This window comes from Asparagus officinalis, chromosome 8 (assembly GCF_001876935.1).
Source record: "Asparagus officinalis chromosome 8, Aspof.V1, whole genome shotgun sequence".
In the NCBI taxonomy this organism is placed as follows: Eukaryota; Viridiplantae; Streptophyta; class Magnoliopsida; order Asparagales; family Asparagaceae; genus Asparagus; species Asparagus officinalis.
In genome coordinates this window covers 52,226,270-52,251,909 of record NC_033801.1, presented here as the reverse complement: position 1 = coordinate 52,251,909, position 25,640 = coordinate 52,226,270, and the positions used below count along the sequence as shown (strand labels likewise).

Sequence of the window (25,640 nt, the reverse complement as noted above, 5' to 3'; positions counted from 1 at the left end):
TACAAGTCTAAAGTGTGTATATGATAAATTATGCTAGAATTGTTTGTGATACACATACAACTATTAAGAAGACAACATGTAATATCCAATACATACAACAACCGAAGGAACGATGCTGAAACATAAAGGACTAAAACTAACCTCTTACTCAACAAACATTAATCGACTCGGATCAGAAATCACACGGTTTAGGTATCGCCATTGGAGGTCGATGCGCTTTAAGGTTTTCCATCATAGCTTTAGACTTGCTATAAAGGGATGTGAGTAAACCCTCACGTTGTGAAAATGCCAAACTGAATACTCTGATATCTTCTTTGAGATCCTTCATCTTCTGCTTTTCAATGTTCAACTCCTTCAGTAGTCCTTCCTTCTCAGTTCTGAGAAGCTCAATGTCTTGTTCGGACATTGAGAGAGCTTGAACAACAGATGCCTTTTCCTCCTTCAATTGGTTGCACTCCTTTTCCAGAGCAGCACACTGCTCCTTTACTTCAGTTAGCTGCAGTTCGTGCCTACTGAAGTCAGATTCCGAGCTATGAGATCTTTCTTTGGAAACTCCATCCCCAGTGGGTGGTTCCTTCAGACCAAAATAAATTAATAAGTACTTGGAAAAGAGGGGGGGAGGTTAATCAACAAAGTCTCTTAAATGTTATGACAGAAAACGAAGTTTGTACTGTTTAAAGCTACAAGTAGATATAATCAATACAAACCCTTAGAAAGAAAAACATTATGACATGAACAGGCAACGTCACAGTGCATGCATTGCACTCTGGGAGGTTTCTACGGTTTTAATATAGAAAAGAAGTTATAGAATTGTTAATGTAGCAGATAATGGCTTTAATATTGTATTCAAAGTTTTCTATGACAAATAGTATTGGGAGATATCTCTCCCTCCTTGAGTCCCTCCCTCTCTTGCACCCCTTCTTTCTTCAAATCAAGGCTGATAGGCTTCTTTCATTGTTTTTCGTGTGTTAATGTGATAGATATTATAGACCTAACAGGAACTATAGAAGCCCATTTTGAAGAGAAGTGAAAAGGCATTATATTCTTTATTCCTGTATGAAAATAATCACTAACGGAAATTTGAACATGAGAAAATGAGTATATTCTTTTCATATCTATTGGGTCCAAATAAAGCATCAAGGGAAAAAAGGGATGAAAATTTTCTTATTCCTGCACTCAGAGGATATACGCATGAACCTGGATCAGAAACTACACAAAAGTCCCTACACAAAAGTCCAAAACATGTTATGTTGGATTAAGTCAAGATTTCAAAAAGACAATAGCTGTCCAGCTTGAGCACCCCCAGAGAAACTGCCACCAACGAGCCAAAGTTGATCATGCCATGCTCCCAAAATAGACACCTGTCTATTAGCATTTGGTATCTACAACTACCTTTTAGAGGTGTTTTCTGACGCCTGTGCATCATTGATGGAAATAATTTGTCCACAAACAACAGGAGTTCTTTCCAGTTTCCATTGTTCCACATATAATAGTTGATGTCCAATGCTTTACAAAATATAAACAATTGTATCAGTATACATGTATTGCTAATAAGGCATATTGTTAAGTTTATAAATTGTGAAAACAACATAAATGTTGCTATTGGATATTTTTCTGTATCTTTGAATGTTTACAGCATTTTCTCTAATAAAAACAGTTTAAGGTGGTTTGTGCAAAACCCTAATAGTTCATGGTAATTTTTGTGAAATTGTACCCATATAATTAACAAGGTTTTAAGTGGAAATTAAAGAATTCTCACAGAGTATAAAAGCAAAATATCATTGTGAAAAGTGGTGACAGTGAACTTACAAGAGATATATCAGCTGAGGACACAGACTGCTGCTTTATGTTGGGTGTCATCTGAAGCATATCAAGATTAGTTGTGCATCCCTTGTTCAATTGTAACCACAAGTCTTCATCTGCTACACTGGCGAAATTATCAGGAATAGGACTCAAATCAAGTGCCCTTGAACAGGAAGTTCGTTTGGCGACAAAACCATTTGATATAGATCTGAAATTGGGAGTTTTGAATGCATTCTCATGTGGTATATTACCACTGGATAGCTCCCCAGATATACTCCCTAAATCAGCTCTTTCCTGCAAAGCATACATGGAACTTTCTCATTATGACATAAAATATATTGAAAAATTAATATCATCATTTGAGTAATCAATGGAACAGAAACCCCATCAGAGACATGGTCAGTATTTTTCTTGGGCAACTAGGAAAAGAGATGGACTATAATAGAGCTTATATTCCCCTTTGCCTTAATGTTGGGAAATTACACAAATTCCTCTATAATCAGATTTATGAGAAAGCAAAATAAATGCGGAATAATAAGACACACAAAATTGATAATGAAGTTCGGCCAATTATGCCTACGTCTCCGGACTGTTTGCAGATTTTTTACTGAAATGAAAAAACTTTACAAGTGTTCACAACCTAAATTTCACTCTAAAAATTACTCTTAATTTTCTCTCACTAAAGCTTTTTCTCTAAGCTTTTCTTTTTCTCTCTTGCTTAGATGGTTTTTAAGCATCTATAGTGGTGCTCTATTTATAGGTGAAGAAGCCCCTCCCTTCTTAATTGGCTTTCCTTCATTTTCAACAAAGGATGCACCGCCAAGCAAAAAATTCTTGAATTGTTGGCTTGACAAGCATCTTTTTCCCCTTTTTTGTTTTATTGTGCCTTTCGATGCGTGAAAGTTTGACCAACAATCTCCCACTTGAAAACTGATTTCAATCTGTCTTCATACCTCGATTAATGCAGCAGCTCTTTTCGGTCTTGTTACTCTAGCAGGCCAACTGAAGTCGAACATAACTTCAGTTTGTCAATAGTCACCACATTTGTCAACATATCCTCTAGATTCTTACTTTCTTGGATCTTCTCCAGTACTAACACATCATCTTCCAATAAAGATCTGATGAAGTGATAACGAAGCCCAATATGCTTGGTTCTGGAATGAAATGCTGAATTCTTCGCCAAGTGTATCACATTCTGACTATCACTATGCAAAACGTTCTTCTCCTATTTGAATCCCAACTCAGTTAACAAACCTTAAAGCCATATCATCTCTTTACTAGCTTCAATCATTGCTACATACTCAGCCTCTGTAGTGGATAAAGTGACAATCTTCTATATCTGTGACATCCAACTAACATCTGTAATTCCAACAGTAAATATATAACTGGAGGTGCTTCTTTGGTGATCGACTTCACCTCCAAAGTCTGTGTCTACGTAACCTTGTACAAACACTTCTCTGCGGTGCCTCGTAGATACCTCAAAATCCACTTGACTGCTTCCTAATGAGCTTTTCCTAGATTTGACATAAACCTGCTAACAACTCCCACTACATAACCAATATCTAGTCTCGTATAGACCATGGCGTACATCAAACTCCCAATGGCTGAGGTGTAAGGAACCTTAGCCATGAAATCATTCTCTTCCTCTATTTGAGGGGATTAATCCTTTGATAGGCGAAAGTGAGTAGCCAAGGGTGTGTTGACTGGCTTCGCGTCGCCCATGTTGAATCTCTGCAAAACACGATTGATGTACTCTGCCTGAGATAACTGTAAGAATCCTCTCTACTTATCTCTTGTGATTTGTATTCCAAGAATCTTCTTTGCTGTACCCAAGTCTTTCATGTCAAATTCCTTTGACAATTGCTGCTTCAACCTTCTGATATCATCCATATCTAAACCTGCAACTAACATATCATCGACATAAAACAGTAAAATGATATAATTGTACCTATATCTCTTGAAGTAGCAACAGTGGTCGGCGTTGCACTTCTGAAAACCTTTCTTGTGCATGAAGCCGTCGAACTTTCTGTTCCACTGTGTTAGGGCTTGTTTCAGGCCATACAAACTCTTCTTAAGTCTGCACACCATGTTCTTCTTTCCTTTTTTTAAAAAAACTTCTAGCTGGTGCATGTATATCTCTTCATCCAAGTGTCCGTAAAGAAATACGGTCTTCACATCTAACTGCTCAAGATGAAATTTTTCAATAGCTACAATACTCAACGCTGATCTGATAGTATTGAGCTTCACAACGGGAGTAAAAATGTCGGTGTAGTTAACTTCTTCTTTCTGCTGGAATCCTTTGACAACTAGTCGGACTTTGTATCTTTTGGAACCATCATGCTCCTCTTTCACCTGTTACACCCATCTGTTGTGAAGTGCCTTCTTCCCCATGGGTCACTCAGCTAGTTCTCATGTCTGGTTAGAGATCAGAGACTTCATCTCTTCTTTCATAGTAAGTTCCTACTTGCTAGCATCTCCAGTCTAACGAGCTTCATCATAGCATTCAGGCTCTCCTTCATCAATCAGCAATAGATAATTCATGTATCTCTTATTAGGCACATGAGGCCGAGAAGACCTTCTCAATATAGGAGCTGGAGTAGGAGACTGTGGTGTGTCAGACTGCTGCGCACTACTTTGTCCAACGAGTTCCTCTGGCTAAGGACTTGCTACAATTGGTTCCTTTACGGGGCTATTTGGGACATCATCTACATCTGCAAATATTAGCTCATTCTGCTCTGAGTCACTGACATATGTTTTATGCATGTCCTTATACATCATCTTTTCATTGAAAATCACATCTCTGATATGGATCGCTTTCTTGTTTTCGTCATCCCAAATATGGTAGCCAAACTCATCCTCGCCATAGCCGATGAAGGTGTATTTCTTGGATTTGGGATCAAGTTTATTCCTGCCTTGATCACTGATATGCACATAAGCTACACAACCGAAAACTTTTAGATATGATAGTTTTAGCTCTTTTTCGCATCATACTTTCTCTGGTATTCTATGCTCCAATAGAATCGATGGGTCTCGGTTGATCAAGTAAGCTGTTATGTTGACTGCTTTTGTCCAGAACTGCTTTGGTAGACCTGACTGTATAGAATGCTTCTGACTCTTTCTGTCAACGTTCGGTTCATACGCTCAGCTACACCATTGTGTTTAGGCGTGTCAGATACGATTTTCTCTATTTTGATTTCGTGTTCATAGCAAAACTTCTTGAATCTGGTGTCTTCATATTCATTACCATTATCGGTTTTGAGCATTTTTATCTTCAGACATGTCTCATTTTCAACCATAGCTTTTCATTTCCTGAAAGCCTCAAACACATCAGACTTATGCTTTAGAAAGTAAACTCATACCTTCCGAGAGTGATCATCGATGAAAGTCACGAAGTAGTGTTTCCTACTAATGGATGAGATGGTTGTTGGTCCCCAAACATCAGAGTGAATGAGCTCTAGCCTTTTCTTCTTTGGGGTTCTGCCACTTATCTGATGAAAGCTAACCCTCTTCTGCTTTCTAAATATGCAATCTTCGCACATGTCTATCTTCATTCACTGTACACCTGAAATTTTCCCTTTGAGTGCATAATTTGCATCCTCTTCTCACTAATGTGGCCAAGTCTCTGGTACCATAAATTTAGAGTCTCATTGCCTACTACAACTGTGATCGAACAATGTGCACTTGTTGTCATTTAAAGGGTGTCACTTTTCTTGCCTCGAGCAATCATCATTGCGTCTTTTAAAATTTTCCAATCATCACCATGGAAGATCGTAGTGTAGCATTCGCTAGCCAGCTACCTTACTGAGATTAAGTTTTTCTCAGGTCGGGAATATGTCTGACACCCTTCAGCTCCCAAACTGACCCATTCAGCTTAATCTTCACTACACCTGTGCTAACAATAGCACACGGTTGATCATCACCAAGATATACTTTTTCAAGGTTTCCGAGGGCATACCTCTTAAAAAAAAATTTTGTGCAGTAGCATGAAACGATGCTCCAGAGTCTAACACCCAAGATTGCTCCTTGCTCTCTAAAAGCATATCAATGCATCATCTCCTCCTGAGGTGGAAGTAACATTTGCCTCTGTCTTTGCCTCTTGATCCTTCGATGCACTCTTGCATTGATTTTTGTAGTGCCCGGTTTTCTCATAATTCCAACACTCGATGGTCTTCGAGCTATGGGAATTACTAGGATTCCTGGATTTGGACTTCCTGTCCTTTGATCTACCTCGGCAGTTTGATCTGCCACGTCCATTCCCTCAGGTTGAATTTCTTCCTCTTGACTCTGTATGCAAAATTGAAGAAGTTCATAGTTCACCTGACTCTCTCCGTCGGATCTCTTCACTAAGAACCAAATCACGAACATCGTCAAATTTTAACTTATTTCTTCCTGATAAGCTACTCATAGCCGTGACAGTAGCATTCCAGTTTTCTGGTCGAGAAGACAAAAGTATCAATGCTCATATTTCTTCATTAAATTCAATTCCAACTGAACTCAACTGGGTTGTGACTGTGTTGAGTTCATTGAGATGTTAAGCTACCAATGCGCCTTCCGTCATTCGCAAATTGAACAAACGCCTCATCAAGTGAACTTTATTTGAGGCTAACGGCTTCTCATACATACTAGAGAGAGTCGTCATAAGACCCGTCATGGTCTTTTCCTTTGCTATGTTGAAAGTAACATTGCAGGATAGCGTCAATCGAATAACTCTGAGGGCTTGTCTGTCTAAAAGATTTCAATCTTCTTCCTTCATAGCCTCCGACTTCTTCCCGGAGAGAGGTTGATACAGATTTTTTTGATACAGATAATTCTCTATCTGCATTTTCCAAAATCCAAAATTCATGCCATCGAATTTGTCTAGTTTCACCTTTCCTTCATCTGCGGCCATTACTCCCACTCGAATCGGACTTCCTCTAGATCGTTTCTGATTATTTTACGAACCAACATGTATTAAGACACCTCTACCGACAAATCAGTACCGCCGAAAAAACATCATTATTCACGAAATTCACTATTCACATGAATAGTGACCTTGCAAAAAATTAACAGAAATCACCACAGGATGCTCTGATACCAATTGTTGGGAAATTACACAAATTTCCCTATAATCAGATTTATGATAATGCGAAATAAATGCGGAATAATAAGACACAAAATTGATAACGAAGTTCGACCAATTATGCCTACGTCTCCGGGCTATTGCAGATTTTTTACTGAAATGGAAAAAACTTTATAAGTGTTCACAACCTAAATTTCACTCTAAAAACTACTCAATTTTCTCTCACTAAAGCTTTTTCTCTAAGCTTTTCTTTTTCTCTCTTGCTTAGATGGTTTTTAAGGATCTATTGGGGTGCTCTATTTATAGGTGCAGAAGTCCCTCCCTTATTAATTGGCTTTCCTTCATTTTCAACAAAGGATGCACCGTCACGCAAAAAATTCTTGGCTTGTTGGCTTGACAAGCAACTGTTTTATTGCACCTTTCGGTGCGTGAAAGTTTGACCAACACTTAAATACATGCATTTCTATTCATGAAATAATATTTTTTTCATAAAGTCGTTATTAAGCAGCCATATTCAATTCTATCATGACTTTTGAAAGTTAACGGTTCAAATATTTTGTAAACTTTTTTTCATTGGAACAAAATAACTCCTCAGGAGACTTTCAGGTCTAGAAACTGAAACTCGTTCAATAAAAAAAAATCTTTGGGAAACTTTAAATTTGCTTTTTCCTGCTTTAAACATGGAATGAAGTTAAACATCACCTGGTGCAGTTGCAAGTGATTTCTCTTATAGCCAGAAGAAAATTTGAGGTTCATTTGCATTGTTTATATTTGAATATGGAATAGCCATTAAGCTTCTACCTAGTACTTCTACAAACTGAAACGAAGAAATAGGAATCAAAGTCCAAGCTTATGCTTGAAAGCTAAGGCGAGAAAAACCTAGGAGTTATTAGGAGTTCAAGCTTATGGGCATTTTATTTCGCCTTACAGCGGGTATGGTCGTCAAAAGTTGAACTTGTGACTTATCCTTTTTGGGTTTTTTTTTGGCAGTACTTAAACTGCTGCTTCTCAAACCTGCTCCAGGACAAACAATGATTAATTGATTTTAGAGGTTGGGTAGGCTGAATTGGATGAAAGCTGCTAGTTGTAGAGACATGGGTTGTTGAATTTAAACAAAATGTTTTTAAAGTTGAAATCCTAGATAATGTTGACATTAGGATCATTTGGAGAACAATAGGAGAATATGGACATTAATCCATGAGAAATGCAAACTCTCCAAGAAGTCTGCAACATGAAACTAGCATTAAGCCAAATAACTTGCAGAAAGAACATCAACTTCTTCTCTAGATATTTAAAGCGTATGTGAAGCAAAGGTAATAGTCAAAGATGGTAAGGTAGCGTAATCATGTATTCATGTATTCAATTTAAAGCTTAACCTACAACAATCTTACAGGAGAAAATGCTCAAAGAAATGGCTTCCTTTAATTATGCAAACTTCAGAAAATGATATTTTCATTTCCCTATAGTAAAAAGTGTCAAAAATGAAGTCAGAACATTGGTCAACACATCAACAATATGCTCATTAGTAATACACCCACAGCATTATCTTGAGGACGAGAATTTAAAAGTAGCTGATGCAAATCGAAGAAATCAAAATACCTATTTAAGACTATATCTTCATATTATACTAGCATTCACAAATAACTTAAGGAGCAAAAGCAGGATACCTTCTAGAAAGTCATGTGAATACAAATGCTTAGGAATACTAACTCCCAAGAGAAGCATTTCAAGATGATATTATTCCTTCTTAGTGCACCAATTACGAGAAATGATAATATTATAGTTAATGGAGTAAAGAGATCTAGAGGTAGACCTAAAAGGACTTGGTTGGAGGCAATTAAGAATGATATGGTTATTGTTAGTAGGTAATTAAGAGGGATATGGTTATTGTTAGCTTAACATAGGAGATGGCCCATAATAGAACAGACCGGAAGAATAGGATTCCATGTATCTAACCCCAACATTGGGGATAGAGGCTTTGTTGTTGTTGTTGTTGTTGTTGTTGTTGTTGTATTGTTCCTTCTCCATTAATTTTTATGGATATGCTTGATATAGTTGACTATGACACCAACTGACTGGACATAGGTTAAAGAGTGTTTTGCCTACTGAAAAACATTCACTGCTTTTTGAGAAAATAAAGATCATATCCTAACAATTTTTGTGACTGTGGTATTTGAAAACTATATTCAATACTGATATTAGTGCTACCTTAAGTCCTATACATGTATGGAAACTATGTACAACACCAAACTTACTTGAGTCGTGCCGTTAACTTGATCCGTAGACAGTGAAAGTGTGCTGAAGCTTTCTATCTTCATTTGTTGTTCTTTCAAGCATCGCTCTAAAGCTTCACGAGATTTCCTTTCTTCCTCAAGTTCCATTGCAAGCTTTTCGCGCTCCAGCTCAGACTGAATGAAAAGAAAGGGATGTCAGCTATTAAAGATAAAAGGGCACATTTGAAAGTTTACTTCACATATAATACAAACAAATAAGAGCAAGGCAGCACCAACCTTGTGCATGTCATTTCTCTGTTTTAATATAACTTGTTCAAGGACCTCAGAATGTTGCCCCTGCCCATGGCGAGCATGTTAGCAGTCAATTCAGAACTTTAAATTTTAGTTGAGAAAAAGATGACGACCACCTGAAGTTTCCTGCGCAGTTCTTCAATTTCTAGCTTTTGCCTTTTCAGCAGTGCAGCATCAGTCAAAATCTATAGCATAATCATCAATAATTATTACACGTAGAGAAATGTAGATGCAGAAAACCAAAATTTTCTATATTGAAGACAATAAAACCATGCAAAAGAACAACCAAGAAAAAGGTATAATATTAGCTTCTTCCTAATATAAGCATTTAGACTCTTCTAATAAATAGTGAGATGACAAGAACTTAGGGCGCTAAGGTAACAACCAACACAGTACATTCAGGAATTTTTATTCATACAAGCTAATTCAGATATCCTATATTGTACTAACTGGTACCAAGAGTGAAGACATCAGAAACTTGATTGTCTTAATTCAACCATATGGGTAAATGATAATCCATAGCCAGCTATTTCTAGCAGGGATATATACATTGCTACTGTAATCGTTTTACACACTAAATAAAACTATATCAAGATAAGAAAACAACAAGTTTCCGACTAATCATATTGCACTTGTTAATGTTATCTACCTCATTCACTTGTGCACAATTTGTAACACGTTTGGCTCTGCTTGCAAACTGAAGAGTGCCTCTGGTTTCCTCTATGTGAATCTAGAAATAGCAAATAAAATTTAGCAAGGAATGAACTTTCGCAAGTAAAAAAGAAGTGAAAGAAAAAGTTGAAGAAGGAAATACCTCTTCGGGTGCTACAGTACATATTATTGAAGTCTTAGCATTGCCACCAAGAGCTGGTTGAAGTATGCGTGTCAGCTTACTATCACGATATGGAATATGTGCCCTGAAACAAAATTCTCAACATTTTAGATAAAATACACTTGTTATGACATTGGGACTTTGATAACAGAGGATTATCTGACCACTTGAATTTCAAGGAGTCCTCCCTGATTAGGCATGATTATATCAAAACTCAAGAAGTCCTCCTTGACTTGGTATATGATTATATTCAAACTTGAGTACTCCCTGACTAGGTATGATCATATTGAAAGTTGAAACAGCTACAAAAACATGCAAATACATTTTTCTGGGGACAAAATATGAAAAGATGAAGTAGTTACCAGTGTTGCTATTTGTTGGCCCAAAGCTTCTGGCCCGTTACCAAAAGGCCCATTTCCCTTTTGCAGGCTTATCGAGGCGCGCGCCTCGGGCGCGCCCCGGGCGCGGGGCGCTTCGGCCTGGGGGAAATGCGCCCCGCACGCGAGGTGGGGCGCTGCACGCAGCGAGGCGCGCGCCTCGCGTGCGCCTCACGTGCGCCTCGCTCGCGCCTCGCGTGCGCCTCGCGCGCGCCTCACCTGCGCCTCGCACATGCGTAACGTAACATACTCTTTCTTCTATTTTTTTAAAATAATTTACATAATTACATATTTATATCATGTAATTTACTATTTCTTACTAGTTGCTAATCTATTTTCATCTTTTCATGTTTAACCTATAAAAAGGAAATAATAATTAGTAATTTAGTATACTTGTTTGCTAATTGTAACTTCCTTCTCTAATTAGCATGCTAACTAGCAAATTATGAACATGTAAATATGCAATTGTTACATTCATTCTTCATCTTTTCATGCTAAGTAGCAAATATCAATTAAGAATACTAACTAGAAAATTATGAACAATCATGTTTGTTAATTATATTTCTTAGTCTTTTATGTGACAATTTATAAACATATGCTCATAATTGTTAATCACCTAATTTGATGATTTAAATACATGTTTCTTGTATCTTTTTTATTACTTTAAAAATTCAGTTAGCATAATTTGATGATTTAAGTTGATATTCTCATAATTTTAGATGTAGGTAACTAATATGTTGCTTATATGTTTCTGTCTTATGATGTTGGCAAATATTAGTATGAGTTATGCGCCTCAATTAGTGAGGCGCGCGCCTCGTTGTGCGCTTTGCGCATGGTGCGCGTAAGGGACCTTTGCGCCTCGCATTGCGCTTTGCGCCTCGATAAAACTGCCCTTTTGTTTATTTGATGTGCCCTAGCCTTTATCTGATGTGCCCTAGCCCCTCTATTTTCTTCTCCTACCCGATGGTTCTCACCTCCCAGTCTTCGTGATCTGATGGCCGCCGCTTGTGAGCTCCCATCCGTAGGTCGGCTCCCTCATTCGTTTTCTTCCCTAGCTCCTCTCCCGTGTCGGCTGTCCCCTTCCCTATATATGGGTAATGGGTTGGTAGTAGCTCTGTAGAGGGATGAAGAAGAAGAAGAGATAGTGAGGTGAAGATCTGAGCTTGAGCTCTCCTCTGATTTGTGTGATCTCTCTTTCTGTGAGTTTTGTGCTCCTGTGGGCTTTGTGCTCTCAACCCCTTTGTGCGATCCCCTTTTGTGAGTGACGGTTGGAGGAGATCAGTGAACTCTCCCTTTGTGTTCTTGGTGGTGCACTGTGAGAGAAGAACAGGACTGATTTCAGCAGACCTCTGAACCAAACGACAACGCAGATCCTCAATAGTGGTATCAGAGCGAGGTTAGTGTCGCTGTGCTTCAAAACCGCCACCGATCGCCGCTGGATCGCCACTGGACCATCGCCGGTCGCCGCCCTGGACCTCGTCGGACCGCCACCGCGTAGGTAAGGTCGAAACCGTCCCCTAGGGTTTCGCTCAGGTGAGGTGACGGAAATCTGTTTCTGTAGTTCTTGGCTTGATCTTGTCTGCATCGCCATTTCTGCAGTTCCTCTGCTTTCAATTCGATTGAATAATTACAGTTCAATCTTTGGGTCTGTTAAATTTTTTCAGAAATTAAAAGACTGTTTTTTTTGGGTGTGCTCGTGTGAAAGATCAAAGAGATTAAAACAAGAACTTTGTGTTCATCGTTCTTCTCATTTGTTCGTGCTAGTTGCTTCACACGTTTCGAGCCGGATAATTACCGAAATCGTGCTATTTGCTGTTTGTTTTTTCTGTGTGAAAAATGTCCGCTGCTAATCAATATAGTATGATTCAATATGGTATGGCTCCGTTCAACGGAAAATCTGATTTTAGCATTTGGAAACAAAAAATAAAATGCATCTTAATTCAACAGAAGTCCTTTAGGGCTGTTGGTCAGACTTATTTAACTTCTGACACTGAAAATAAACGGGCGGAAATGAGCGAAAATGTTTGTTCCACAATTTATTTGAACTTATCTGACTCTGTGATTAGAAAAGTTAGAATTTTGGAATGTACTAAAACCCTTTGGGATAAACTTGAAGAATTCTATACTGAAACCTCTTTGCCCAGTAAAATGTTTTTGCTTGAAAAATTTTTCAAATTTAGATTGGATATGTCTAAGGACATTGAGGAGAACCTAGATGTTTTCACAAAACTTATTTCAGATATTAAGTTAACTGGTGATAAACATATAGACGACTATACTCCTATTGCTCTTCTAAATGCTATTCCTGACTCATATAATGATGTAAAATCTGCTATTAAATATGGTAGAGATGATATTACCCTTGACATTGTGGTTAATGGTCTTAAGAGTAAGGAATTAGATTTAAAACATTCTGGAGGAAATAAAAATTCTGGTGAGGTTATGCATGTGAGGGGTAGGTCTCAGAATAGGTCTAATAACCAAAAGAATGCTAGTAATAGGGAATCAAGTAAGAAAAAATTTAAAAATGGAAGGGGTAGATCTAAGTCCAGGTTTAAAGCTAAAAAATGCTATAATTGTCATGAAACTGGTCACTTTATTAAAGATTGTCCTAAGCCTAAGAAAAATCAACAAAATGAACATGCTAATATGGCTGTCTGTGAGGGCAAAATGGGTGAGATTTTCATGATTAATAATATGTGTGATTATGCATATTTGAACTCTGTGTTATCTGATCCTTTGTGTAAATCAGATTGGTTGGTAGACTCTGGTTGTACTTTTCATATGACTCCTTTTAAAACCTTGTTTTCAATGGTTGGTAGACTCTGGTTGTACTTTTCATATGACTCCTTTTAAAACCTTGTTTTCAAACTACAAGAAAAATAGAGAATGGCTTAGTGTCAATGGCAAATGAAAAGAAATGCAATGTTTTAGGAACTGGTGATGTATGCCTTAGGTTTTCCTTGGTTCTGTGTTTACTTTGAAGGATGTTAGTGTAGAAAATCTCATATGAGTAATCTTAGGGGATATTTCAGGAAAGTAAGTGGAGGAAAATCAGGGACAGATTTGTAGGAAATCTCGGATGAGTAATCTTAGGGATATTTCAGGAAAGTTAGTGGAGGAAATCAAGGTCAATAATTTGTTCCTAAGATTAAGGGAATTAGCTGTAAACTTTCCTTGTTTATTGTAACAGAAATTGTATATATATACTAGAATGAATTGTAAATGAAAAATACGGAATTAATAAAATTCAGATCTGTTTTTCTTCATGGTATCAGAGCCCATCTAGGGTTTCTGGGAAAACACCACATTTGCTTCTTGTTAATCTCAGCCTTAATTGCTGGTTCGTTTCTTATTTTCTCCAGCCTTCATCACTGTTTTTCTTTTCCTATTTATTCTGTTTATTATTCCACCTACTATTTGATCCTATTCAATCATGACGAACACTACATCTTCAACGCCATCGCCGCAATTGTCTTCAACTGTGGAGGAAGAACAGATTACACGAAGCACAACAAAGCTTCAGAACATCCAGGCAGCATATAGACTAAATGGAAAAAATTATCTGAAATGGTCTCAACTGGTTCGAACATTCTTGAAAGGCAAAGGAAAGTTGAGTCATCTGCTGGAGATAGTACCTAAGAGCGGAACAACAGAATTTGAAGCATGGGAAGAAGCGGATTCAATGATTATGTCGTGGTTATGGAATTCCATGACCCCTGAAATCAGTGACACGTGTATGTTTCTTCCAACAGCAAAGGCGATTTGGGATGCCCTTCATCAGACGTATTCCAAGGTCAATGATGCAGCTCTTATATATGATGTCAAGACGAAGACAACTGGAGCAAAACAGGGGACGAAAACAGTGAAGGAGTATGCTAATTTTCTGCAAAACCAGTGGCAGGAACTGGATTATTATAGGACAATTGATTTGAACTGTAGCAAATGTGCAGTGGTCATAAAAAAAATTTATAGAAAGGGACCGAGTTTATGATTTTTTGACTGGCCTAAATTCTGAATTTGATCTTGCACGGATTCAAATTCTGGGCAAACTTGAGTTTCCCTCTCTAACTGAAGCAATATCTCTGGTTCGTGCAGAAGAGAGCCGCAGGGGCATTATGTTAGAGTCGCCTTCAACTGAAAATTCTGCTCTTCTAAGCTCAAAACCTCAGAGGCTAGTACTGGACAAAGTTGCTGTGGAAAAGACCAATCGGTCAAGTGTGCAAAAAGATCGCGAAGAGTTGTGGTGCACGTACTGCAAGAAACCAAGACATTCCAAAGAACGATGCTGGAAACTACATGGGAAACCATCCACAAACAGTCGTGAATGGGGACAAAAAGGTGGTCAGCAAAAGCAGGCTCACGTGTCAGTTCAAGACTCAACTCAGGTGTTTGGAGGATTTAGTATGGAGGAAATCGAGAAGATTAGAAATATGTTGGGGACTGTTGAAAAACCAGCAACTAACAATTTTCAAACAACGAATCAGGGTATGTGTTCATTGACACTTTCAGGTGAGACTCTAATCTCTTTTGGGTTAAATACTTTAGATAATGAGCTTAGGAATGCTTGGATCCTTGATTCTGGTGCTACGGATCATATGACCCATACTTCAAACAAATTCAAAACTTATACCCTCTGTCCTAGCAATAGAAAGATTGTTGTTGCTGATGGTTCTACAACCACAGTAGCAGGAAGAGGAGATGTCCAAGTTACCCCAAAACTAGTGCTTAAAAATGTCCTTCATGTTCCCCACTTATCTACGAATCTTATTTCAATACAAAAGCTCACCAAAGATCTAACTGGCTGTGTTATATTCCATGATTCCTATTGTGAATTTTAGGACCAGGGTTCGGAGAAGAGGATTGGACTTGCTAAGGAGCATAATGGACTCTATTACTTGGATACATCAAGTCAATCGGAATTCAATAAATCTATGCTATCCACGTTGTTTTCTTCTTCCAATAAAGATGTCATCTGGCTACATCATAGACGCCTAGGTCATGTGTCTTTTCCTGCATTGAAGTTAATGTTTCCCTCTTTGTTCAAGGGATTTGATGTTCAGTCTTTTCATTGTGATGTTTGTGAGTATGCGAAACACACTCGTATACCATTTCCCATTAGTAATAAAAGATCTTCTTTCCCTTTCTTTTTGATCCATAGCGATATTTGGGGGCCATCAACTGTTCCAAACATCTCAGGGTTTAAGTGGTTTGTCACATTTATAGACGATTGCACAAGAGTCTCTTGGATCTATTTACTCAAAAATAAGTCTGATGTGAGTCATATTCTTCCTATCTTTCATGCAATGATTCAAAATCAATTTGGCACCAAGATAAAGCACTTCCGTTCGGATAATGCTCGTGATTATTTCAATCAAACATTGAGTCTCTATTTCCAAAAGGAAGGAATCATACATGAGTCATCCTGTGTCACCACTCCACAACAAAATGGAGTGGCAGAAAGAAAAAACCGACATCTTCTTGAATGCACTAGAGCCTTATTGTTTCAACAAAATGTGCCAAAAACATATTGGGGAGAAGCTGTACTCACATCCGCTTATGTCATAAACAGAATTCCTTCCAGGGTCTTGGGATTTCAAAGTCCACTAGAAAACCTATCCAAATTCTACCCTAATATTCGATCATCTTTCAATCCCACTCCTCGGGTTTTTGGGTGTACTTCCTTTGTCCATGTTCACAGTCATAACCGTGGGAAGTTAGATCCTCGTGCTCTTAAGTGTGTCTTCGTGGGGTACTCATCTACTCAAAAGGGTTACAAATGTTACCATCCACCTACTAGAAAACTCTATGTCTCAGCCGATGTTGCATTTGTTAAAAATAAGCCCTATTTCACCACTCCTTATCTTCAGGGGGAGTTACATACACTTGAAGATAAGGAGTCAAACTTTCCACCCCTAGAATCATCCAAATCTGAGTCGTCCAAATCTGAATCTCAAACATCTCAAAAATTAATTCCACGATCTGATGAGTTGGAAGAAAAAAGAGAAGGGGATGGTAAAATCTTTGACAGGTTTCGGTTTGACCAAGTGTATGCAAGGAAAGGAGATCCCATTGTGACTCCAAGGCAAGAACAATCCTCTGAACCAAGCTCCAGAAATGAGGTAACAATGAGTGAACCAAATCTGAATTCTACACCACCAACAAACCATCCTTCTAGCAACCCTACATTACCTTGTCCTGAGGCACTTTGCCTTGACCAGGACTTACACTTGCCTATTGCTGTAAGAAAAAAGACCCGAGAATGCACAAAAAGACCCCTATACCCATTGTCCCACTTTGTGTCTTTTGAGAAGTTTTCCCCAAGCCATCAAAGTTTCCTTTCCACCTTAAATACAGTTTCTATTCCTAGCTCATTGTCTGAAGCATTATCAAAAAAAGAATGGAGACTTGCTATGGAAGTAGAAATGGATGCATTAGAGAAGAATGAGACTTGGGAATTGGTTGATTTACCGAAAGGTAAGAAAATAGTGGGCTGTAAGTGGGTATATGCAGTAAAATTTAAGGCAGATGGGTCTCTAGAACGCTACAAGGCGAGGTTAGTCGCGAAAGGATATACACAGACATATGGAGTAGATTATCAAGAAACATTTGCTCCAGTAGCAAAGATGAATACAGTGAGGATTTTGCTGTCCTTGGCTGTTATTTTTGATTGGGAATTGCAGCAATACGATGTGAAGAATGCCTTCCTTCATAGTGAATTAGAAGAGGAGATTTATATGAGCATTCCACCGGGATTTAGTGGGGTTGACCAAAATAGGTTTGTCGATTAAAAAAAGCATTATATGGGCTGAAACAATCCCCACGTGCTTGGTTTGGACGGTTTGCTAAGGTGATGATAGCTAGTGGCTACAAGCAAAGTCAAGGAGATCACACGCTTTTCATCAAGCATTCAGCCTCAGGGGGAGTCACTGTTTTAATTGTGTACGTGGATGACATTATAATGACAGGAAATGATAAAGTAGAGAAGGAGGCCTTGAAGCGGTGTCTAACCAAGGAATTTGAAATAAAAGATTTAGGAAGATTGAAGTATTTTCTTGGAATTGAGGTGGCTCGATCAAGACGGAGAATTTTTATTTCTCAACAAAAGTATGTTATAGACCTACTCAAGGAAACAGGCATGGCAGCGAACAAACCGGTTGGAACTCCCATTGAACAAAATCACAGATTAAGTGAGGCTCTTGGAGATAAGGCAGTGGATAGAGATATGTACCAAAGACTTGTTGGGAAGCTTATCTATCTCACACATACTAGGCCAGATATAGCTTACTCAGTCAGTGTTATCAGTCAGTTTATGCATGATCCTAAAGAAGTTCACCTACAGGCAGTTTACCGAGTGCTTCATTACATAAAGGCACATCCAGGGAAGGGAATTTTGTTCACAAAGAGATCTACAATTGATCTGGCAGTTTACACAGATGCAGATTTTGCAGGGTCACCAGTGGACAGGCGATCAACTTCAGGCTATTGTACCTTTCTTGGAGGAAACTTGATATCTTGGAGAAGCAAGAAACAGAGTGTAGTGGCAAGGTCAAGTGCTGAAGCAGAGTTCAGAGCTATGGCAGCAGGAATATGTGAATTATTGTGGGTCAAAATTATCCTAGAGGACCTGAAAATTCAATGGAGCAAACCTATGAAGCTATATTGTGATAACAAATCAGCTATAAGTATAGCCCACAACCCAGTGCAACATGACCGGACGAAAGATAGACAGACACTTTATTAAAGAAAAGCTAGACAGTGGACTAATTTGTACTCCATTTGTCCCGACAGGACTTCAACTTGCAGATGTGATGACAAAGGGGCTGTGTAACAACATGTTTCATGAGAATGTTAGCAAGCTGGGAATGAATGATCTATATTCACCAGCTTGAGGGGGAGTGTAGAAAATCTCAGATGAGTAATCTTAGGGGATATTTCAGGAAAATAAGTGGAGGAAAATCAGGGACAGATTTGTAGGAAATCTCGGATGAGTAATCTTAAGGATATTTCAGGAAAGTTAGTGGAGGAAATCAAGGTCAGATTATTTCCTAAGATTAAGGGAATTAGCTGTAAACTTTCCTTGTTTATTGTAACAGAAATTGTATATATATACTAGAATGAATTGTAAATGGAAAATACAGAATTAATAAAATTCAGATCTGTTTTTCTTCAGTTAGGCATGTTCCTGATTTACGTTATAACTTGATTTCTTGTGCATCTCTAGAAAATGATGGTTTGGAGGGAAAATGGGGTAAAGGGGTTATGAAAATTCTGAAAGGGTCTCTTGTTGTTTTTACTGCTGAAAAACAAAATAATTTGTATATTTGTCATGCTGAACCTGTGCTTGATTCTGTTAACTCTGTGATAGGTGATAAATCTGTTTTATGGCATAATAGATTAGGTCACATGAGTAATAAAGGATTAGAAATTTTGCATAAAGGAGGTCACTTTGGTAGTGATAAAATACCCCCTATCCCTTTCTGTGAATCTTGTGTGCTAGGAAAACAACATAGGGTTACGTTTCCTACTTCTTTTCCTAATCAGTCTAAGTGCACTAGTGTACTTGAATATTTGCATGCTGATGTGTGGGGTCCCTCTAGTGTGCCTACGCATGGAGGGAACCAATATTTTCTTTTCATAATTGATGATTTCTGTGAATCTTGTGTGCTAGGAAAACAACATATGGTTACTTTTCCTACTTCTTTTTTTCCTAATCAGTCTAAGTGCACTAGTGTACTTGAATATTTGCATGCTGATGTGTGGGGTCCCTCTAGTGTGCCTACGCATGGAGGGAACCAATATTTTCTTTCCATAATTGATGATTATTCTAGGAAAGTTTGGGTTTTACTCATGAAACAAAAATCTGAAGTTTTTGATAAATTTAAAAACTGGAAAATTATGATTGACAACCAAACGGGAAAAAAAATTAAAACTCTTAGGACAGACAATGGTCTTGAGTTTTGTAACAAACAATTGAATGATTTGTGTACTACTTGGGGTATTAAAAGGCATAAATCTGTTCCCGTATTAAACGGCATAAATCTGTTCCCTACACACCCCAGCAGAATGGGATTGCTGAAAGGATGAATAGAACTCTCTTAGAGAGGGTGAGGGCTATGTTGGCCACATCTGGGCTCTCCAAGAAGTTCTTGGGAGAAGCTGTTTGTACTGCGGCCTATTTGATTAACAGGTCTCATTCTGTTCCCTTAGGAGGGAAATGCCCTGAATTTGTGTTCACAGGCAAACCTCTTGATTTAAATAATTTGATAATTTTCGGGAGTGCTGGCTATGTGCATCAAAAGATTGATAAGTTAGAACCTAGATCTAAGAAATGTGTTTTCTTAGGATATCCTGAAGGGGTAAAAGGTTATAGGCTTTGGAATAAGAGTGAACTGGGGTTTAAGGTAGTAATAAGTAGAGATGTTATTTTTAATAAAAATGAATTTCCTTGTTTACCTTTACCTGTCCCTATTCCTGAAAATGATGCTCCAAATGAGGTGGAGCAAATGCCTATTATTAATCAACCTAAATCACCCCTTGAAGAAAAATTGAATGATATAATTATTAAAAATCAAGATGAGATTATTCCAAATGAGGTGGAGCATGAAATGCAGGAAATAGATAACATGCATGATTAGAATGATTATCAACTGACTAGGGATAGAAATAAAAGAACCATTAGGAAACCTGAAAGATATAGAGATTGCAATTTGATTGATTGTAATATGTCTGAGTTTGCCTTTAATGTGTTTGAATCCCTTGAGTGCAATGAACCTAAGACTTATAAAGAAGCATTAAGGTCAAAATATTCTGAAGAATTGATTAGTGCTATGAAGAGTGGGATGGAATCCCTAAAAATTAACCAAACATGGAAACTTGTTCCTAAACCTGTTAGTTGTTCTGTAGTGGACTGTAAGTGGCTGTTTAAGGTAAAACAAGAATCTGAAAGTGTTAGGTTTAAGACTAGGTTAGTAGCTAAGGGATTTACTCAAAAGGAGGAAATTGATTATGCTGAAATTTTTGCTCATGTTGTCAAATTCACTACTGTTAGAATTATGCTTGCTTTAGTTGCTCATTTTAATTGGGAATTAAAACAAATGGATGTAACTACTGCTTTCTTGCATGGTGATCTTGATAAAAATATTTATAGGCACCAACCTGAGGGTTTTGTGGACCCTAAATTGCCTGATCATGTGTGTTTGTTAAAAAAAGTTTTGTATGGTTTAAAACAATCACCTAGGCAATGGAATATTAGATTTGATAAATGCATGTAATCTTTAAAGTTTAAAAGGAGTTCTGCTGATCATTGCCTGTATTATAAGAATATAGACTTTGTGCCTGTATTTCTTTTAATTTATGTGGATGACATGTTGATTATTAGTTCTATTGTTAGTCCTTGTTTGAAGTCTATTGAGCATGTTCAAAAATGTCTTTGTGAAAATTTTGACATGAAAGACTTAGGTGATGCTAAAAGAATCCTAGGCATGAATATTATTAGGGACAAAAACAAATCTACTCTAATTTTAAACCAAAGTTCATATGTTGAAAAAATTTTGAGTAAATTTGCTATGTCTAATGCCAAATCTGTGAATGTGCCTCTTGCTTCTCATTTTGTGTTAAGTAAGAATCAATCTCCCAATACTGAAACTAAAATAAATGATATGAAGAATGTGCCATATTCGAATGCTATAGGATCTGTCATGTATCTCATGGTTAGTACTAGGCCTGACATTGCATATGCGGTTAGTTGTTTGAGTAGATATATGTCAAACTCTGGTATGCCTCATTGGAATGCCTTGAAGTGGCTTTTAAGATATTTAAAATCCTCTGTGGATATAGGATTAACCTTTTCTAAGTGTTCTGAAGGTGTTAAACTTGCTGGCTATGTAGATTCCAATTATGCCAATGATAGAGATAATAGAAAATCTACCACTTCCTATGTGTTTACTTTGTGTGGCTCTTGCATAAGCTGGAAATCCCAATTACAACCCATTGTTGCTTTATCTACTACTGAATCTGAGTATGTTGCTGCCACTGAAGCTTTTAAAGAAGCTATTTGGCTTAGGGGCCTTATATCTGAAATTGGTTTTCTTGATAAAAATGTGGTTGTATTTTCTGATAGTCAATCTGCTATTCAACTTTGTAAAAATCCTGTTTTTCATGATAGAACTAAACATATTGATGTTAGATTTCATTACATTCGGGATATAATTAAAAAGGGTATTGTCAAGTTAGAGAAAATTCCCTCAGAATTTAATCTTGCTGACATGGGTACTAAGTATTTGCCTGTTGAAAAATTTATCTCGTGTCAAAGAATCTTGAATTTTGATTTTGGGTAATTTTCTTTTGCTTTGTGTGTTGCCTTTGTGGCCTATTAACTTGCTTTGTGCTTGTTATTAGCTTTGTGATTTTTTCCCCTTTGACCTCGATGACCGTTTGGTAGAGTTCGGTCCTTTGTGGACTTGGTATGCTTGGTGATTTTACCCCGATCTTGAGTTCGGTCCTTTGTGGACTTGGTATGCTTGGTGATTTTACCCCGATCTTTGTGATCTGAGTTTACTTAGTGTATTCTCTTCTTGGTGATTTTACCCCGATCTTTGTGATCTGAGTTTACTTAGTGTATTCTCTTCCATTGCTTGTATCTTATTTGTGATTATACAGGTAATAATTTGGCGATGATGAGTCCTGCAGTTCCGTGTTTTTTCTCTGTGCACTACCTTGGGCGAAAGGTGAAGATTGTTGCTATTTGTTGGCCCAAAGCTTCTGGCCCGTTACCAAAAGGCTCATTTCCCTTTTGTTTATTTGATGTGCCCTAGCCTTTATCTGATGTGCCCTAGCCCCTCTATTTTCTTCTCCTACCCGATGGTTCTCACCTCCCAGTCTTCGTGATCTGATGGCCGCCACTTGTGAGCTCCCATCCGTAGGTCGGCTTCCTCCTTCGTTTTCTTCCCTAGCTCCTCTCCCGTGTCGGCTGCCCCCTTCCCTATATATGGATAATGGGTTGGCAGTAGCTCTGTAGAGGGATGAAGAGGAAAAAGAGATAGTGAGGTGAAGATCTGAGCTTGAGCTCTTCTCTGATTTGTGTGATCTCTCTCTTTCTGTGAGTTTTGTGCTCCTGTGGGCTTTGTGCTCTCAACCCCTTTGTGCGATCCCCTTTTGTGAGTGACGGTTGGAGGAGATCAGTGAACTCTCCCTTTGTGTTCTTGGTGGTGCACTTTGGAGGAGATCAGTGAACTCTCCCTTTGTGTTCTTGGTGGTGCACTGTGAGAGAAGAACATGACTGATTTCAGCAGACCTCTGAGCTAAACGACAACGCAGATCCTCAACAACCAGCATGAAAGGTAAAAGGGACAAGGTAAACAATGATTTTTTTTTTAATTAGTAGATGAATAAGATCTCCTACTAAAAGTCTTAATAGGTTAAAAATTGTATGATTAAAAAGAAAGGGAGTAAACACAAAGTAGTAATAGGTTCCCAAGATACCTTTGTTTTCCATTTTCACTCAGCTTATTGATCACATTCCCAAGAATCATTAAGCTTTTATTTATGTGCTTTCCTTCCTTCAGACGTACTCCACCAGCCCCAGTCTTTGCAATTCTTTCTGACCCCGCTAAATCCACCAAATTCTACATCAAGAAAACAAACTTATGTTATAAAATGTAAATTTTAAAAAACAGTATAATTTAATTTCAAGGTGAAATAAGAAGGCACAAACCAGAACGGAAACCCGGATAGCATCCGCATCAGAAACATCACCAGAAAATGTTGGATCCTTTGCACTACTTTCGATAACCTAAAGCATGATTCCAAGTTATATAAATAGGAAAAACCAATAGCAAATGCAACAGCATAGGGCTGCAATGTGTTTACCATCCTAAAAATTGTATGTGATCTACTGCTACGAGCATTCATGTTTGTTTCTCCAAAATGTCGATTGGCTACAAAAAAAAAGATAGTATTTTGCTTATATTATTAATCTTAATAAGCACATAGCAAAGTGCATTCATATTAATGTGAAATCCCACCTTCGCCAAGTTTAATTAGTTCAAGCACCTGCTCAGCGCTATTCACAATCTCCTCTCGAAGGCCCGCCACATAAATGCCTCGCTACAAAGATAAATAAAGGAAAAACTCCTTAAAAGTACTCTAAAAGAAAATTGTCAGTAGGTTCATTTACACCTTACATCTAAGCTCTCATGGATGGGAAGCTTCTGGTTTCCCAATGATAGGAGATCGTTAATCTCTTCGTTATAAATCTCCATGTAGGAGACTCTAATCAAGAATTCGCGGTCCACAATCTGTTAAAGCATCGAAAATCAAATAAGAACATATATATTTCTGGTGAGAGTATAATAGTTATATGCATAGAATAGGAGATCCTCAATGAGTGTGAATACCCTTTCAGCAGAATGAAAAATGTCTCTGACAGCAAGGTGAATGATACCGGGGTCATCTTCAGAACCATTCATCGTGAAGGTTTTGCCACTGCTGGTCTGGCCATAAGCAAATGCAGTTCCTAAAAGAAATACATCAAACTTCAGGCCGAACAATTCTCCTAACTAAGGCTAAGGCTTTCGTCGTAATATCACCAAGTTCTATTTTAAATACTCCAAGACTTGCATCATAATTCACTAGCAAAATTTTATCTAATATCAGTTGTGTAGAAACGGCAAAAATAGTTGAGAAGTTCAGGAAAAACGAAGCAGGAAGGATTTTGGATGCAATTCGGTCGACCGCGGAGCAAGTCCGGTCGACCGGAAACAAACATGCACACTACAGGGTATTCTTTTGGTCTTTTGTTCGGACGACCGCGAGGATAGGTCGGTCGACCGCGAACCCTGTCCGGTCAACCGGACCACATTGTCAGTCGACCAGAACCCTGTAACTGATTTTGTTGAGATTTCGTGTTTCTGGCCGGTCGACCGGGGCTATATGTCGGTCGACCGGATCGGGATTTTGGGCCTGGTTTGGGTTTCCTGGTCTGTTTGAGATTTGAGTTTGGTATAAATAACAAACACGATTTAGGGTTTTGGGGAGAGCAGTATTGGGGATATTTGGAGCATAGAAAAAAGCCTTTTCTGGAGCTATTGGTTAGGGTTTTGTTTGAGAGATTGAGAGCTTTGTGTGAGAGATTAGTTTTTGGATTTGTAATAGCTATTTGTACTCTACTTCTCTATTAGTGAAAACTCATCCCCTTCTTGCCCCGTGGACGTAGACAACTTGCTGAACCATGTAAAATTCGTTTGTTTGTGTTCGTGCCGTTATTTTGGATTTTTTGGCCTTCTCTCTCGGTGTTTTTTTTGGTTCCTCAAAGCACAACAAGTGATATCAGAGCATAGCAAGTGGTATCAGAGCACAACAAGTTGCTAGATTTTGAAATTTTCAACCATTACTATAGTAAAAAGTTATAAATTGAGATATTGACTAGTTTTACTAACTTTGAGAGAGAAATCCGTAATTTCTCTTCCAAACTTTACTAAGATTTCAGCAACCAAAAAGAAAAAAAAAATTACCGTAAATTTTAAACTTACTAATTTCAGAACCTAGGGCTAAACGGGAATACAAATAACAAATCTGATCCCTTTTATCATAAATAATCGGGGGAAATTCCCATTCTCACCGTTGAATCCACCAACAGCAGCCTGGATGATAGGCTTTGAGAGTCGATCATATACCTCAGCATTTCCCGTCGTCTGATCGAATACGTGATCTAAGAAACAAATCAAAAAATGAACTTTTGATAATGGGACTAGGGTTAGGTTTTCGGGCGAAAGAGTTGAAAGAAGTACCGAAGGCGAAGGAGACGCCGGAGATAGGAGTCCCGAGGGGTCTGTGGAGGGAGATCCGGTTGTCCTCGATCCTCCATTGCCGATCTTCGGCGGCCTCTTGGCCTGACGATGGCCGAAATCTCACGGCGACTGAGATTTTCTCCATTACCTTTCTTTTTCTTTTTCTTTTTCTTTTTTTTAAATAAAGAGAGAGGGGGAGAATAGATAAGCGGGATTTTGAATTTGGTTCGAGGACGGTAAGGTCACCGAATGCGA

General features: G+C 38.1%; 1 protein-coding gene across 1 annotated transcript; it reads right to left on the bottom strand.

Annotated features, from left to right (window-relative positions):
- Positions 1 to 25,640, bottom strand: LOC109819963 (kinesin-like protein KIN-7L). Its single transcript, XM_020385979.1, has 15 exons — positions 25,386 to 25,640; positions 25,217 to 25,306; positions 23,994 to 24,112; positions 23,781 to 23,894; positions 23,622 to 23,703; positions 23,467 to 23,534; positions 23,312 to 23,389; positions 23,080 to 23,222; positions 10,202 to 10,304; positions 10,037 to 10,117; positions 9,504 to 9,572; positions 9,373 to 9,432; positions 9,118 to 9,270; positions 1,810 to 2,097; positions 1 to 574 (listed from the first exon to the last, which is right to left on the bottom strand). The coding sequence occupies exons 1-15, from the start codon at positions 25,528 to 25,530 to the stop codon at positions 173 to 175; spliced, it is 1,995 nt and encodes a 664-aa protein (XP_020241568.1). The 5' UTR covers positions 25,531 to 25,640; the 3' UTR covers positions 1 to 172.